Below are 15,689 nucleotides of genomic sequence, written 5' to 3'. Positions count from 1 at the left end.
AAAAAAAGTAGTAACAACCTAAGTGACTGATCAGATTTGTCAAATTATGGTATATACATATAAAAGAATAATATGAACTTATTAAAAGTGGTTCAGATAAAGATATATTGAAATAGAATGATGTTCCTGATTTACTACTGAGTTGCGGAGAGCAGGCTATAGAGTTCCTTTTTTGTTAAAACTTGTATGTTTATATATCTATATCTTTTAACACATTTGTGAAATATAGTGTTTATCTCTGAGTGGTGTTACAGGTGATTTTTGTCTTGTTTTTGTTAATGCTTTATTATTTTTCTACAGTGAACATATATACATTTTACTTCACAGTACATTTTTTTTTCTGGTAACAAACCTAGTGATGTACATTGTAATATTTGGAAGTTATATCAATAAGTAATCAATATATATAACCCTTCTAATCACTCACCCTTTTCCCCCTGATGTATACACACTCACACTTACCTGTCATAAAATCAGGAGTGAATGGTAGAGTTGATGGAAAAAGTTAATTTGTGACTTTGACCCAGGTGTAAACTTTCTTGGATAATAGTGACTCTTATTATCAGGCTGCCAGTGCAACCCTAATAAAGCAGTTACTCTCCGGGGCTGGATTCTCAAGGCCTTTATGGTTCCACCTAAATTTCTTGGGCTTGATTTAAAATCTATCCTATAAGTTTTTCCCTCCAAGCACATCCATAGGCTGGGCCTTTGCAAATTTCATGCCCCAGAGATTCAAGGAGATAGAATTGCTTTTTTCCTTTCTAATTGAGTTAGTATTTGTGGGAATTCGAATTAGGCAAAGTGGTGGTTCATTAAGCAGTAATACCCAGTGTGCGCTTCCAGAGAGATGCTTAGGGATAGTATAACTGGTTCACTATTGGATTATGGTCCTCAGGCTAAATTTATGGCCAAGTTGAGACGATGTTTTCTGAAGATTTTTTTCTTTTTTCTTGGCAAAGCAGGATGTAAAGGATTCAAAACTAGTATGCTCAATGCTGAGATTGTCTATATGTGGAGATTTCCAAATATTTCCCAGATATCTTTCTCTTCTAGGAGTTATGGTTTGCCGGGTGCTTCTGAACCTGCTGGATGCACACCAGAATTACCTGGGGAGATTATTAAAAATACAGATTCTTGGGCCCCACCCCCGGAGACTGTGAATCAGTAAGTAGATCTGGGGTAGGGCCTGGGAATTTGTATTTTTAAACAAATAACTTCAGGTGATTCTGATGTCACCAGACTGGTGTCAGGGGGGGTCACTGGTTTAATAAAAATGAATATGGTGGTTTGCCATGACGTTTTTCTTTTAGGTGAAAAATGAACTAAAGAGGTGAAATAGAACCGTTTTACAATGGATGAACATTTTTAATAATTAGCCTCCTTTGCCCCCTTTTGAAGTCGCTCCCCAAGTAGGGAGAAGAAGAGAGCTCGTTGGGAGGAAGAAAAAGACAGATGGAGTGACAACCAGAGCTCTGGCAAAGAAAAGAATTATAGCTCAGTCAAGGAAAAAGAGCCGGAGGAGGTGCTGCCTGACAGAAATGAGGAGGAGGAGGAAGAGCTCCTTAAGCCTGTGTGGATCCGATGCACCCACTCAGAAAGCTACTACTCCAGTGACCCCATGGATCAGGTGGTAGGTCTGAAGTAGGAGAGGAGCTGTGGACCAGAGCTTCTCAGCCTCGGTACTGTGGGCATCTTGGGCCGGAGAATTCCTTGTGGCGGGGCCCGCCCTGTGCATTCTCAGATGTTGAGCGGCATCTCTGGGCTCTATGCACTGGAGGCCAGTAGCACCCTCTCCTCGTTGTGATAACAAAAGCTGTCCTCTGATGTTGCCACATGTCCCCTGGGGGTGACAGAATACCCCTCCGCCCCCACCCCCCATCCCCCCCAGTTGAGAACCACTACTGCTGTAGACAAAAGCTGCTTTACAAACGCAAGAGTGCAGCAGGTTAATGAAAGGATCTCTGCATTCTGCATTTTTTTATGACACTGCTAGTCTTAATACTGGTGGTTTTGTAAGCTCTCACTCATAGCTGCTTTATGCCTTTTGTGATCTATAGCTGTGTGTGTGTGTGTGTGTGTGTGTGTGTGTGTGTGTGTGTGTGTTTTCCCCTCAGAATGAGAAACAAGGGAGAATTGAGTTTGTCTCTTACAAGTCTATCCTTGACAAGTTTCCCGAGCACATTGCTGGTTTTGTGGAGTGGCAGGTGTCGTTACCTTTGGTGGGCTCTCGAGAGACTCAGCACACGTGCTGTGCGAGATGGGGCTCCTGGGGCTCGGCAGCCGCACCTCATTGAAGTGGGGACCCCCCGACCTCCATATGCTCACTTCTTTTCTTTCTTCCATCTCCATTTTATTTTCTGTCGCTCTCCTTTCTTTTTTCTCTTTCTCTCTCCCAGTAGGTGTCATGCCTCTATCCCATTAATTTAGTTGTATTTTCCATGGGATGGACATACAGTAATGTTCATTGATTAAATGAATGAGTGAAGGAATGGATATCTACAGATTTAGGACAGAAGAGCTTGGAGATGTTAGGTTTAGTGCATGGGGTAGATAAGAGAGCATAGCGTTGTTTGGAATTTTGTAAACATAGCTTTGACTTGGACTGGGCCCTTACCTATGGGGAACTAGAGAGGAGACTCCCTTGCCTTTGAAAAAAGGGTTTGAGAAATCTCTCCTGGTGGCATGATATTTTACTTGATAAAGTAAAGCAGGGTTTTAAGTCATAGTTCACGTGCTACAGGGAGGGAGAAGCTCACATACCGAGCACTGTTTGGTGCCGAAACTTTACTCCATGAATCTCAGATTATCTCATTTAATCCTTAAAACATCCCTGGAAAGAAGGCATCTGTTACTTTAGAATGTTGCTGTAAATAAGAATACTTGACTAACCATGACTTAAACTTGCTGGGTTTATTTTTCTCAACAAGCTGTCTGGAGGGCGGTGGTGGCCGGTGAGCATTTAGTGGATCAGCGATGGCAGGGTCCTAGGTTGGCATTGCTGTCTTCTGGGGGGTCCACCACGGTTGCAGGATGCCTGCAGCAGCTCCAGGCATCGTGTCCTTACACACCTCTGTCCAGACACAGATGCAGAGGGCAGTGTTGGGTGGAACCTAGGGTGCCTGGGGATCTTTTCTTCCATCCCTTTGCCCAGAACTGCGTCGTGTGTCCTCCCCATGGATTCGTTTTCCACCTCTTCCGTAACCAGTTTCCACAGACTTCACGGCTTAAAAACAATACACGTTTATTACCTCACAGTTCTGCAGGTCAGAAGTCAAACTTGGGTCTCACTGGCTAAATTGAGGTACCAGCAGGGTTTCATTCCTTTCTGGAGAGAGCCTGTTTTCTTGCCCATTCAGGTTGTTGGCAGAGTTCAGTTCCTTGTGGCTGTAGGATGGAGGTCCTTGTTTCCTTGCTGGCTGGCAGGTAAGGGCTGTTTCCAGCCTCTAGAGGCCATGTGCGTTCCTTGGCCCGTGGACCCCTTCCTTCATCTTCAAAGCCAGCAGCCAGCGGGTCGAGTCCCTCTTGTGCTTTGAATATCTCCTGCCTCTTCTTCCATTGCATCTCTGGCTCCTGTTAGGAGAGGTTCTCCGCTTTTAAAGGCTCATATTAGGTTGGGCCCACCCACATTATCCCATCTCAAATTCTGTAGCCTTAATCACATCTGCAAAGTCCTTTCTGCCATGTAAGGTAATGTGTTCATTTTCCAGGGATTAGGACAGAGGCATTTTAGGGATAGGGGGACTGTGGCTCAGCCTGCCTTCTGAGATCATGAGTTTTCTGCCCCAAATCTGAAGGGAATCGTGGTTCTATAAGCAGGGAGGAATGGCAGAATGGCTGCCATGGGTATTATTATTCTTGAAATAACAAAGTTGAAGGCACTGAGGTTCAGGGCATTTAAACAGGCAGAGCTATATTTTTCCCCCTCACCTTTTTGTGGGTGTATTAAAACTCCAGTGTAGAAGGAAGGCTGATAAACCAGAAGCCCAATATTGGCCTTTGTGTTTGTGCAACGTTGGTGCAGAGAGATGGTAGGAATGTCAGAGCTATCCCAGCATCGCCAGTGTCAGTAATGAGGTGGGGCTGAGGAAAAGCAGTTACCCCCTTTTGGGATAGCTGCAGATTTTATGATTTAATATTCATTTTATGTCTGAAAGGTACATTTTGAAAATTACTAAGTCAAAGAGTATGGACATTTAAAGTGATTTTCAACCGGGGAGGAGAGTGGGGAAAAGTGGAAAACTTCCTCTAGGAATGCATTGCAGAACCTTGTGTTTGTGGAGTGTGTGTGTGTGTCCCTGTGTTTATGGGGTGCATGTGTTTGTGGCGGTCATTGGATTAATGTGGGATATAGACTATCAGTGACTTTCAGTAGGGGAGGAGTATATGTTCCCTAGCAGGGCGTCAAGTGTCATGAATTCTCAGGGGTTTATGATTTTTTGTTGTTGTTGTTATATCAAGAGAGCACAGATAAACTTTTCTAATGCTTCTGAATGTTGGCAATGTGCATTTTCCTGAGGACTTTGTCAGCCATAAATGTGTGTGTGTGATTCAGAGCATCATTGCCAGCACTGGGCATTTTGTTTTTAAATGTTTATTAAATCGAGGGTTGAAAAATGACACCTTGCTGTTACAAATCTTTGGTTACTGGTGAGCTCTTATTGTCTCTTTGGTATGACTATTATTAATATAGTTCCTAATATTGATCCTTTATTTTTCAAAGGGAGATTCTACGGTAGTTGGAACAAGTAGGCTCCGCGACTTATATGATAAATTTGAGGAAGAGTTGGGGAGCAGGCAAGAGAAGGCCAAAGCTGCTAGACCCCCATGGGAGCCTCCCAAGACGAAGCTAGATGAAGACTTAGGTGAGTCAGAAGGTACTGGACCGAGATCCTGTGCTCTTTCATTATTGCTTAATCCTGAACTTTTGGGATGTGTCCTTGAGAGTCCCAGATTGAAATTTCCTCTCGCCCATTTGATTCTCCTTAATTACAGTCAGCAGATACATAGCAATGAAACTTTCTTCTTTCTGATCTTATTTTTCCTTAGTTACATGCAGTAGAATACATAAGAGATCTCATTTGCAAGGTGTGCTGACAGTTGTGTCTCCTGTAGAATCGTCTTGTCTTACTCAGAAAAGACCATAGTCCAGCCTCCCATTAAAAGCAGGAGCCTGTTCCTGTGCCTCGTGCCCCTGATGGGCAGGCATTCCCTGTGGCCCTCCCCACTGCCAGGGTGCTCCTGGTGTGATGAGGAAACTCCAGCTATAGCCCAGCTCTGTTTGAAGGTTTCTCTCTATTCACAAAGTTTCCATAACTTTCTTATATGGTGATGGTTTTTTCATGTGTGTATTCTGAGATTCCAACTACATGCTGAGATCTTTGAGGATAGAAACTGCTTTTCACCACTTGGTGTCCTTAGTCGCTAACAGAACGCTGTTCGCAGACAAGACATTCAGCATGCCTTTTCCTGCGTGTTCTCTGGCTCTCATCTGCCTACCTTCGTTATGTCTCCCTCGCTGAGAGGCAGTGTCCATGGTGGGGAAAAGCACTGACTGAACCAGCTGGCCTGGGTTTGAATCCTTGCTCCACTACTTGAAAAGTGTGATCTCGGGCATGTGATTTAATCTCTCTGTGCCTTACTTTTCTCATCTGTAAAAGAGGGATGACAGCATCCATCTCACACAGTACACTCGAAAATACAACCATGTAAGGGTTCCTTATTACTATGCTGTACTACGTTAATCTCTTGTACGATTAGTCGAAGTTCTAGGTCTTTTTTTTTTTTTAAGTGTGGTAAAATACTTACAACATGTACATAAGACACATAAGATGTACCATTTAACCATTTTTGAATGTACGGCTCAGTAGTGTTAAGTACATTCACATTGTTGTGCAAACAACCTCCAGAACTCTTTTCATCTTGCTAAACTGACACTCTATCCACATTAAAGAACAACTCCCCAATCCTCCCTCCCCCAGCCCCTGGCAACCACCATTCTACTTTCTGTCTCTATGAATTTGACTACTCTAGGTACCTCGTATAAGTAGAATCACACCATATTTGTCTTTTTGTGGCAGGCTTGTTTCATTAGCGTAATTCTTGGTCTGTTTTTATCCGGTCATTTCCAAGGACTAAAATCTTCTGTTGCTACCATCGAGAGAAAAACATTTACAATCTTCAGTCTGACGTTCAGAGCCTGGCATTCATGACATTTGAGCCCCTCACTTCCAGGTTTTTTCTGTGAGGCCTTTGCTCCAGCCAGAGTCCACCCATGCTCTTGCCTCTGTGCTTTCGCCTGCAGCGCCCCATCTGTGTTCCTTTCCGCCTCATTAGCCTAACCCCACCCCCACTCTGTGCCTGGGTCGCGTGTACCCCTTCTAGGAAATCCTCAGTGACCTTTCTGGACCAATGTGGATTCACTGCACCTTTCTGAATGTGACACTTCGTACTGCTACAGTGGTTTGCATTTTCTCTGGCATTGTTCATCAAGTCTTTGCAAAAATATTTGATTCTTTGCTTCCCCCACTAGACTGTGACTTAGGATTATGGACTCTTATTATTTTTCATGGGGTTGCTTAGCAGAGTTCTAGTATGGAGTAGGCACTCGAATATTTGCTGGAAGATAAACAGCTCTCCTTATATTTAGAGGTTTGGGTTATTAGAAAGTAAGTCTCCAGGTAGAACCAGCTTGCAGATTGCTTCAGCTTCTCTCCATGTTTTCCCCTCACCACTATAGAGAGTTCCAGTGAATCCGAATGTGAGTCCGATGAGGACAGCACCTGTTCTAGCAGCTCAGACTCTGAAGTCTTCGATGTCATTGCAGAAATCAAACGCAAAAAGGCCCATCCTGACCGACTTCACGATGAACTTTGGTACAATGACCCAGGCCAGGTGCGCAGGCTTTTATGTTCTTGCTGTGAAGGTTGCGGACGCACACATCACATTTATGACTCCAGGCTCAGAAGATGCGTGTTAGCTGGTACTGAACCTGAATTTTACTCAGGGTTGGGTGTCATGCTTCACAGCTTATTTCTTTTCAGCTTCTGAGTTCAGCTCCAAAGCATAAGCACCAGAGCAAGTGTTCCTTGAATCATGTTTGATGATGTTTGTAAATCCTGTGTTGGGGAGCAGGGTGATGGTGCTGCCTCATTAAACTTGCAGTAAATGGAAGGAGACGAGTGGTGGGATGAGGGAGAGAGCACTTGTAGTTCTTTCTAAAAGCAGTTCATCTGGACGTTATCTTGCAGCCGTACAGTAAACAGGGTCCCAAGTCCTGTAAGCCTCCATATTTCCTAGTTGGTAGTAGTCACAATGTCTTATAACTTCTCTTCCTTGTTCATAAGCATGTTTGAGCTAATTACATCATGGCTGGACATAATCATTTTTATTTTTGCTTACTATTTTATTATAAACTAATACATAATACAAAATATTAATAGTATCTATAAAAGATTTGTATTTTACAAATATACAGTACACACAAAAATAGTCTCTTTAATGCATATGAAGTTATCAAGCATAATAAAACCTAGCCCTATAAAAAGATAATTTAAAATTTATGTTTTATAAATAAATTCATACCATTCTATATTATTTTGAATGCTCTTCTCCTGGTTCTTATTAGATGACAGCTATCTAAATTTTTTTTTCATGATAGAATTAATATAGTTAGGATGCCTGACAGAAGTGTACTTTCTCTGAGAACTGCCCTCTTGAGAATTGAGCAGAAATGTTTGCAAATTGTCATTGCATTTTGAAATCTTACTTTGATATATTAATCATGTATATGATCTCTTTAAACAGCTTTAGTGAGTTATAATTCACATACCATACAATTCACACAATTAAAATGTACAATTCAGTGTTTTTATGTATATTCACAGGATTGTGCAACCATCATCACAATCTAATTCTAGAGCATTTTTGTGTCCCCTAAGAGGACTCCTGTGTCCATCAGTCACTCCCCTTACCCTGTATGTGGTCATATCAAGAAGCCTATTCCTTGGTTTCGGTGGGTTCTTATTCCTGTCAGAGATTTACCAGGGCCTTCTGTACAGTCTCAACATTGTGTTTACTGTATGGTTTTGCATCCTCTGTACAGTTGAGCCTTATAAAGGGCTGATCTGCATTGGGGCCCAGACCCTGGTAAAAGGCAGGAATGTATGATGTCTATCTCACTTCTCCTTGAGTGAGCACGAAGTGATTTTTCCACATTTTTCATCACAACAAGTTGTGCCCAGCATTACGAATGTGTTGTGACTTTTGAGGGAATTCCATCACATCTCTGTTTGCCAGCTTTTACTTTGGATAGTATCTTAATGTGATTTTTTGTTTGTTTTAGGTAGCCACGTTATTCCTCTGCTTACCACCTGGAGCTTTAGATTTCCCAAAAGGATAAAGAAAGTTACAGTTTTTTACTTTAATATTTCTTTTCAAAGTTTAATGAGATATTTTCATTGGGCACGAGTTACAAATCCCTGGAAATCGAAAGAAATATGTGTGTGTATATAGAATATATATGTCTCATAATATGTCATATTTATAAATTATATATTTTAATTAATACAAAGAAAGTGCGAAATGGAACTCCATTTCCCCATACTCTAAACTGATGCTCTCATCTCCTTTTTGATTCCATATTAACCATTTATATTGAATAAACTCATGAAATTGGCTTTTAAGGCCCTTTAAGATTTTGACCTCAATTCTGTGTTTTTGGTTCTCTCACTCACACGTATGGTCCGTTCCATTTAGATGGGTCTCACGTCCCTGGAGCATAACATAGGATTTCTTCCTTCTCTCTTTTCTCTCATGCTGGTGCCTCGTGTAGAATAGCCACCTTCTTTTCCCGTCCTGTTCAACCCTTCACATTTTGGTTTCTCGAAGCCTGGACATTTTTCCTTTTTCTTTAAAATTATTAAGCATTTCATATGTGTGTTCTTTCTCCCATGTGGTATAAGTATTCCTGGTGTCGCTTCAGCGGTGCATACACTAAAATTAGAATAAGTATTCCTTGACTGTGTGGACCCTTAGCTATGTATCACCCTCCTTCTCCCCTTTCTACCCAGGAGGCATTCAGGATTATTCACTTATTGAATCATGTGGGTGGAGCTCATGGCAGTAAAATGAATTCAGGTGAACAAAACATATACAGACTCACCTGATTAGTGTTGAAAGTTTTTCTGGTTCAGGTAGGCATTTTCTTCCCTCTGCTTCAGATACCTTTAGGTCTGTCTTTGAAAACATTTAATCTGCAGGTCACCTTCAAAGCATTCTACATGTTCCTTCAGAATATAAAATAGGCTTTTCTTTTGTGAAAGAGTCATTTTTCCTGAAACAGAAAATAGGGGGAACATACTGGAAAGTGACAGGAGAAGATGGGGGCAAACAGGGCGCTGACACTGATATTTTCTGCTTGGCTGCACAAATAAGTCGGGAATCCAGCGTTGTCATACCATTTCCCTTTATCAGACAATAGAGACACTTTGCAGCTTTATTGGTTTTGGAACATCCGTTTAATCTTCTAACCGTGACAGCCTCTTCAGAGCTTCGGTACTCATGACATTAAAACCCACACAGTTTCCGAGACATCATCGTGCATGGACTGGATTTTCCCCCAGTAAAAACGAATTGCATTCTGTTTCTGACAGATGAATGATGGCCCACTCTGCAAATGCAGCGCAAAAGCGAGACGCACGGGAATCAGGCACAGCATTTATCCCGGAGAAGAGGTAACTGGTTCAGGTTATTATATTTGTCAGCACTGAGAAGCCAGAAGTAGACAGATGCTGTTGCTATTCCTTTCCCCGTAAATGAAGTAATACCGTGGAAATAGTCTTCTCATGTTCCCTAATAGTCTCTGTTACTGATAATCGGAGAAGAAACGTACTTGGGTTTTGGAGGTGGAGTGGGAATGTTATCAAGGAAACTTTGGAAGGTTCATTATTTAAAATAGGCAAAGTGAATTTGAGTTGCTTTTTTATTATTTTAAGTATCCTAAAATGGTACATATTGTAATCTTTTTTCATGTTTTTGTTATAAGTGGTTGTGAATCTCCCCGGAGAAATGATCTTACTGAGGTGCTGTAAGGCACATGTCCTCTTTCCTTGGGGACATGAGTGTACACCGTTGTGTTTGGTAGTCTTTGTCTGTTGTCCCCACTCAACTGGGAGTGGCACATGGACTTGTTTTACCTGTGTCACACCCCAGTCCCTGGGTTGTCAGGAACACACCAAGTGTGTTTGCCTGATGAGTTGAATACTTTTACATCACAGAGTTATATATAACTACTCCTGTTCAGTTATTTTCCTTCGTCTTTTCCCCATTATCTTTTATCTTTACAAACTATTCTCATTAATCCCAGGATTGTCACTTTATGATTCAGCACATTATGTTTAAACATAGTTTATGTAAATCCTTAATTTCTATGTAAAACTTGTTTGAGGCCATAACAGTAATCAGACTAAAGACTATGAGCCGATGGCGGATACTTTGAACTACTTGCCTCCCTTTGGCCTCATTTGTCTCTGGGAGTCGGCCAGTGTAGCGAGGGCCTGTGGGACAAGATCTGCGCTCTGTGAGTGTCCATGCGTGTGCTTCAGGCCGGGGTCTCTGCAGGCAGGGCTGCAGTGGAGACATTTCACAGGGACCAGGCAGGACGAGTGTGGGCTTGGGACTGAGCAGAGGCGGAAGTCCACCTGTGATGGGCCTTTAAAGCCGGGCTTGTCGGAATTATCTTGCATGGGGCTGGAGTGGCTGTCATACCTGCGTCTCCCTCGTCCCGAGCAAGCTGCCCCAGGAAGGGCATGACTTTGGCAGGGGGAGGGGCTCTGTACTGGAGGCTGACCTGGAAGGAGCCGCCAGCGGCAGGCTGTGTGCTGACTGCTTTTCCCAGAGCTGAGCAGCAGGCCCTTCCGTGAAGGGAGATTCAGGTGGGCAGTGGTGCTGGCTGAGGACTTCTGGGCAGGCAAACCCATCCTCAGTGTACATGTGCGCTTTTACAATGGACGGGACCTATGTAGTCAACATTCCACCAAGTGGTAGGTTGGTCTCCTCCAGGAATGGTGCCATATTGGGGGCCCAGCGTTGGTCATTGGAGGTGGCTGGCTGGACGTTCGGCAGTGGCAGTCAGCTTAGCCAGCTTAGCCTGGGGAAGTGAGGTCCATGCCGTGGGGCTCATGTGAAGCCTCCATCTCTGCTACTGTGGCCGCTTCGTTCATGTGCCCACCCTGTCTACTCTAGGTGGCTAATGACCGAGGCTGGCCGGCATCATCTGGCCATGCCATTTTGTCAGCTAGATGGTTTAGAACCTCTTCCACAGTGGGTGCTCTCCCGTGAACATCCACATGTGATGGAGAGATCATTGTTCTCTCCTGTTTATCTACCTACAGGTCTCTCCCCCGAGACCTTCTTATCCCTGATCTTCCCATCTTTTTCCTTCTAGGCCTCTGACAGCTGGCATGGCCACTTGATTCTGCCATGAGTCCATCTATATTCTAGCCTCAGGCTACTTCTCTTTCCACACAAAGTGGATGACCAGGTACACCACCTGAAACTCCGCCCCCTGGGAAGATTCTCCCTCATCGCTGTCTCTCAGAGCCATCCCTGAATGAGGCTGCAGCACGGTCCGTTTTCGGTCCCACCCAAACTTATGCCGGGGTGGGACTGGCAGAACCCAGCTTACGATGGGCAGTTCCAGCCACATGGCTGTTTGCTGCCCCTTGGCCATGCCTTCCATATCTACCAGGGCCCAGCAGCACACCAGGAATTGCTTTTCAAAGGCATGTAATTCTTCACTATAGATGGCATGGCTTGGCTCCAGAACCCCAGAGACCAGCATTGTGATTCTCCCAGTGTGGCCACAAACTCTTCTCGGCATCTTTTCCCACCAACAGTGTGGGATTTGCCGAATTGTATGGCCCCTGCAGCAGGACTGCTTGCACTGCGGTTTGGAACTGCTGAGGCCTTTCTCACTTGAGTCACGCTCACAGCTGGCAGCCTTTTGTGCCACTTTATAAATGGGCTGCAGTAATATTCCTAGCTAAGGACTGCACTGCCTCCTGAGCCCGGGGAGGCCCACCTAGTGTTCTGCTTCCTTCTTCATTGTAGGAGGTGGATGAGGCAATAATTTTGTCTTTTACTTTGGATGGATGTCTTGGAACTCCCCAGACCGCTCCCCTAAAATGGTGTGGCTGTGGTAGACCCTGAATCTTTGCAGAGTTTCTCTCTCACCCTTTGGAGCATATCCATTTTACCAGGGCTCTTAGTTTGCTCAATGTAATAATGTCAAAGATGCGGTGGAGCAATATAACATTCTACAGTATTCCAGAAGGTCAGGGGCACCTTGAACGGTATTATGACAGTGAGTGGGAGAGTTAACCCGGTGGCAAACCCATAAATGTTGTCTGTTCCACATAAATGTGAACCGGTTCTGATCAGAGCTGGTCCTCATCCTGATGGGGATAGAAAAGGATACATTCAGCAGATCAGTTGCCACATACTTTGTACCTGAGGGCAGATTAATCTGTTGTAACTATGCTACAACACCTGGCACAGCAGGTGCAATTAGAGCTACTTGGTTGAGCTTGTGGTGGTACATAGTCATCCGCCAGGATCCATTTGGTTTCTTTAGGGCCCAGACTGGTGAATTAAACAGAGATGTGATAGGGGCAGTCATCCCTGTGTCATTTGGATCCTTAAGGGTGGCACTAATCTCCACCATTCCCCCAGAGTCATACTGTTTTTGAGGTCCGGGTTGGGTGGCTTCTGCTTGACCTTTCCCATCACGATGGCTCTTACTCCACAGATCAAGGACCCAGTGTGAGGTGGCGCCGTCTGCCAATTTTGTCAATTCCAGTGGTACATTTGGGAACCAGGGAAATGACCACTGGGTGGCTCTGTGGACTCAGTGGACCTACTGTAAGCCAGACCTTGACCAAGATTTTGTTTACTACCTTGGCCTCGTCTCCCCCACTCTGACAGGGATACCAGGACGATACGTCCAGTCTCTGAGTATCAATTGATTCAGACGCTGTGTCTAACACTCCTTGAACTGTCTGGCTTCTTCCTTCCCCGGTGTACAGTTATCTGAGCAAAATGGCCATAGGCCCCTTGGGGGAAGGACAGGGCCATCATGCCCATTTTTGCTTGTGATAGTGTTGCAGGGCCCTTCCTCCTGCCTTCTGGCCACCTCTTCAGTCAGTGGATTTCAGTCCAGTAACTTGATCAGGCCTGGAACCGGGCAAGGGACCATGAGTGTTTACTGGAGCCGCCTACCTTCAGCCTCTTGGTTACCCAGCCTTGATTACTTCCGTTGGTACAAACTAAGGTAGTACTCTTATCAGCTACCCATTTATTTTGTACCTAAGGACACTGTGTTGTGAAAACCACTTCCATGACTCTTTGTGGGTCCCATCCCCTTGGCTGCCACTTCCGTCTTGCTGGCGATAATGATAATTGTGTGACCTGGCTTCTTATAATGAGCCCCATCGTCTGGCCTCTCTTGTTTCAGAGTCCTGTCATCCCTGATGCTGTAACCACCTCTCTTACAATCAGCCCTGGCCTGCCGAGGAGGCCACCGCTGATCGTCCTAGTGAAGCTGGTGCCCTTTCACCAGCACATTCCTTTTGGCCTTGGTCAATGGTGTGTCCTCTGGGCCTTCCCATGGAATATGATTATCTGATAATATTTTTCAGTCATAGATACTATATCCATCCCAACGTGCCCGTTTCCTTGAATCTTTGAATTCCTTCCTCCTCTGTCGGTCACTGCAGTTTTGGTATTTTCACTTTACTCGGCGCGGGCCATCGCTTTTTCATGCTTTTAGGAGATGTCTTAGTAGGGAGTTCTCAGCATCTCCTGACACCTTTGAATCCTGAATGCTCCCAAGTCAGTAAGTTCTTCCCTAAGTAGCTGTGTGTTCTGGTCCTTTTGCTCGAGCACTCCCAGCATCTGGTCGTGTGTGGACCCCTGCTGCCGGCCCGTGCTGGTGCCAGCTGGTTCTTACAGTTCCTTTGGGATAGTATGTCTCCTCTCAGCACCTTCCCAGCTGTAAAATGTGCAACCAGTTATGCTGTGAAATGACCCTAATTATAGGTCTGTTGTGAGGTCGGAGACTGACTGGGTGCCGGGAGAGTGAGGACAGTGTTGCCTTTCGGGGGCTTTCATTGTCTTCAGACCGGTGAGTGCTTGCTCTTAATAACAAGGATGGGCCACCTCTGAAGAGGCAGAAGGTTTAGAGGCGTCTGAGGAGTCCAAACCTGTATGTCTCATCCCGGGTTTTCATATCCCTGACCTTGGCATAGCAGACCTACCTTGGTTGGCTGTTAACTAGTCTTTAAGGTCCACCCACTCGGACAGGTAAGCCCTGGGCTTGGTCCTGGCGCTCTCCGACCTCTCACTGCAGGTGGGAAGAGCCTCTTTGTGTGCAGTAGCAGGCTTTCACATCTGGCTTCTAGCTGCCTTTCCTTCTCCTCTGCTGCTGCATTTCTGTAGAGCAGTGGTTCTCTTAAGTGCAGCCTTCCAACTAGGATCAGCATCACCTGGGGCCTTGTGAGAAATGCAGATTCTCAGCCTGCCTCAGCTGCTGACTTAGAAACTTCTGGGCGTGGGGAGCAAGCCATCTGAGATCACACCAAAGTTTGAAGAGCATGGTACAGCATCAGTGGTGCTCGGCAATAGCCATCCATCCCATTATCCTTACAGCTACCGGTCTCTCATAGTTTTAAACACCTGGTGCATTGCACCTGCTTCCACTGGTACAGTCTCCCAATTCAGCATCTTTGAAAGTTTCAATTGGCGTGTCATCTGGTGCCAGGGGCTGTGTGCTCCACCAGCCACCGTGATGGGTTCCTTTCTGCCAGTTGGATGGTAAGTGATTCAGCTCCAAAACCCTATCTTATCTCCTGCTTTCTTGGATCACTTCTGGTGCCAACTGTCACACACTGGATTCTCCAAAAGCAGATGCTAAGGTGAAGTGTGGGGTGCATGTTTCTTAGGGACCTTCACCTGTGAGAGGAAGAGGATACTAGCAGCATTGGACAGGCGGATTAGTCTGACTATGAGTCAGCCCCAGCAAAGCCCCTGTCAACCTGCTGATGATCCAGGGAATGAGCATTGCCCATTCCAGTTGGGCTGGGGGGCTGGGCCTTTGTACCTCTGCCTCGCTCAGTAAACGCCTGACGTCAGGCGAGGGGCCTCTGCAGTTGACGCAGATCCTGAAGGAGCCGACAGCTGGAGACTGCTGTCCATGCTCTTCACAGTAGGCAGCAAGTCCTTCCTTGAAAGGTGGTCTGGGTCACCCATCGTTGTGTCTGTCACAACGTACCCAGTGATTCCACTGATGCTTCTGTCGCTCGCTGTTTTCCTTTCCCCATCTTAAGCTCTGTGCATATTCTGTCCACCACCTCTTGTGCTTCCTGCATTTCTGGTTCCCTCTATTTTTATTCAGCATATTTAACCCTTTCACTTTTTTCCCCTTCCTATTATAACCTACTGCTGTTACTTCTGAGATTATTTTTCTTGCTTTCTGGTTGTTTTTGTTGTTGTTCTTTTAGTTTATTGAGAGGTTAGCCAAAGGTCAATTATTATGTTATTATAAATGAAAGGAAGATAGTCATGGAAATTTAGATCTAGAGAGATCTATATGTTGTATTGTACATGAGTCGGTGGGTTGAATGTCAGTGACCAGC

At 44.9% G+C, this 15,689-nt stretch overlaps 1 protein-coding gene across 9 annotated transcripts in view; it reads left to right on the top strand.

Annotated features, from left to right (window-relative positions):
* Positions 1-15,689, top strand: part of DROSHA (drosha ribonuclease III) — a 120,254-nt gene that overhangs the window by 13,319 nt on the left and 91,246 nt on the right. For 7 of the 9 annotated variants that reach the window (XM_068535182.1, XM_068535185.1, XM_068535184.1 and 4 more), the window contains 5 exons: positions 1,054-1,164; positions 1,399-1,630; positions 4,721-4,862; positions 6,737-6,891; positions 9,651-9,731. In XM_068535182.1, the coding sequence (XP_068391283.1) occupies positions 1,054-1,164; positions 1,399-1,630; positions 4,721-4,862; positions 6,737-6,891; positions 9,651-9,731 (721 nt within the window). The remainder of the gene's footprint in view (positions 1-1,053; positions 1,165-1,398; positions 1,631-4,720; positions 4,863-6,736; positions 6,892-9,650; positions 9,732-15,689) is intronic. The other 2 variants (XM_068535187.1, XM_068535186.1) reach the window with 1 other exon arrangement.

Source organism: Eschrichtius robustus, chromosome 2 (genome assembly GCF_028021215.1).
Source record: "Eschrichtius robustus isolate mEscRob2 chromosome 2, mEscRob2.pri, whole genome shotgun sequence".
NCBI lineage: Eukaryota > Metazoa > Chordata > Mammalia > Artiodactyla > Eschrichtiidae > Eschrichtius > Eschrichtius robustus.
The sequence above is the reverse complement of the archived record's forward strand: the minus strand, read 5'-3'. Positions and strand labels throughout refer to the sequence as shown.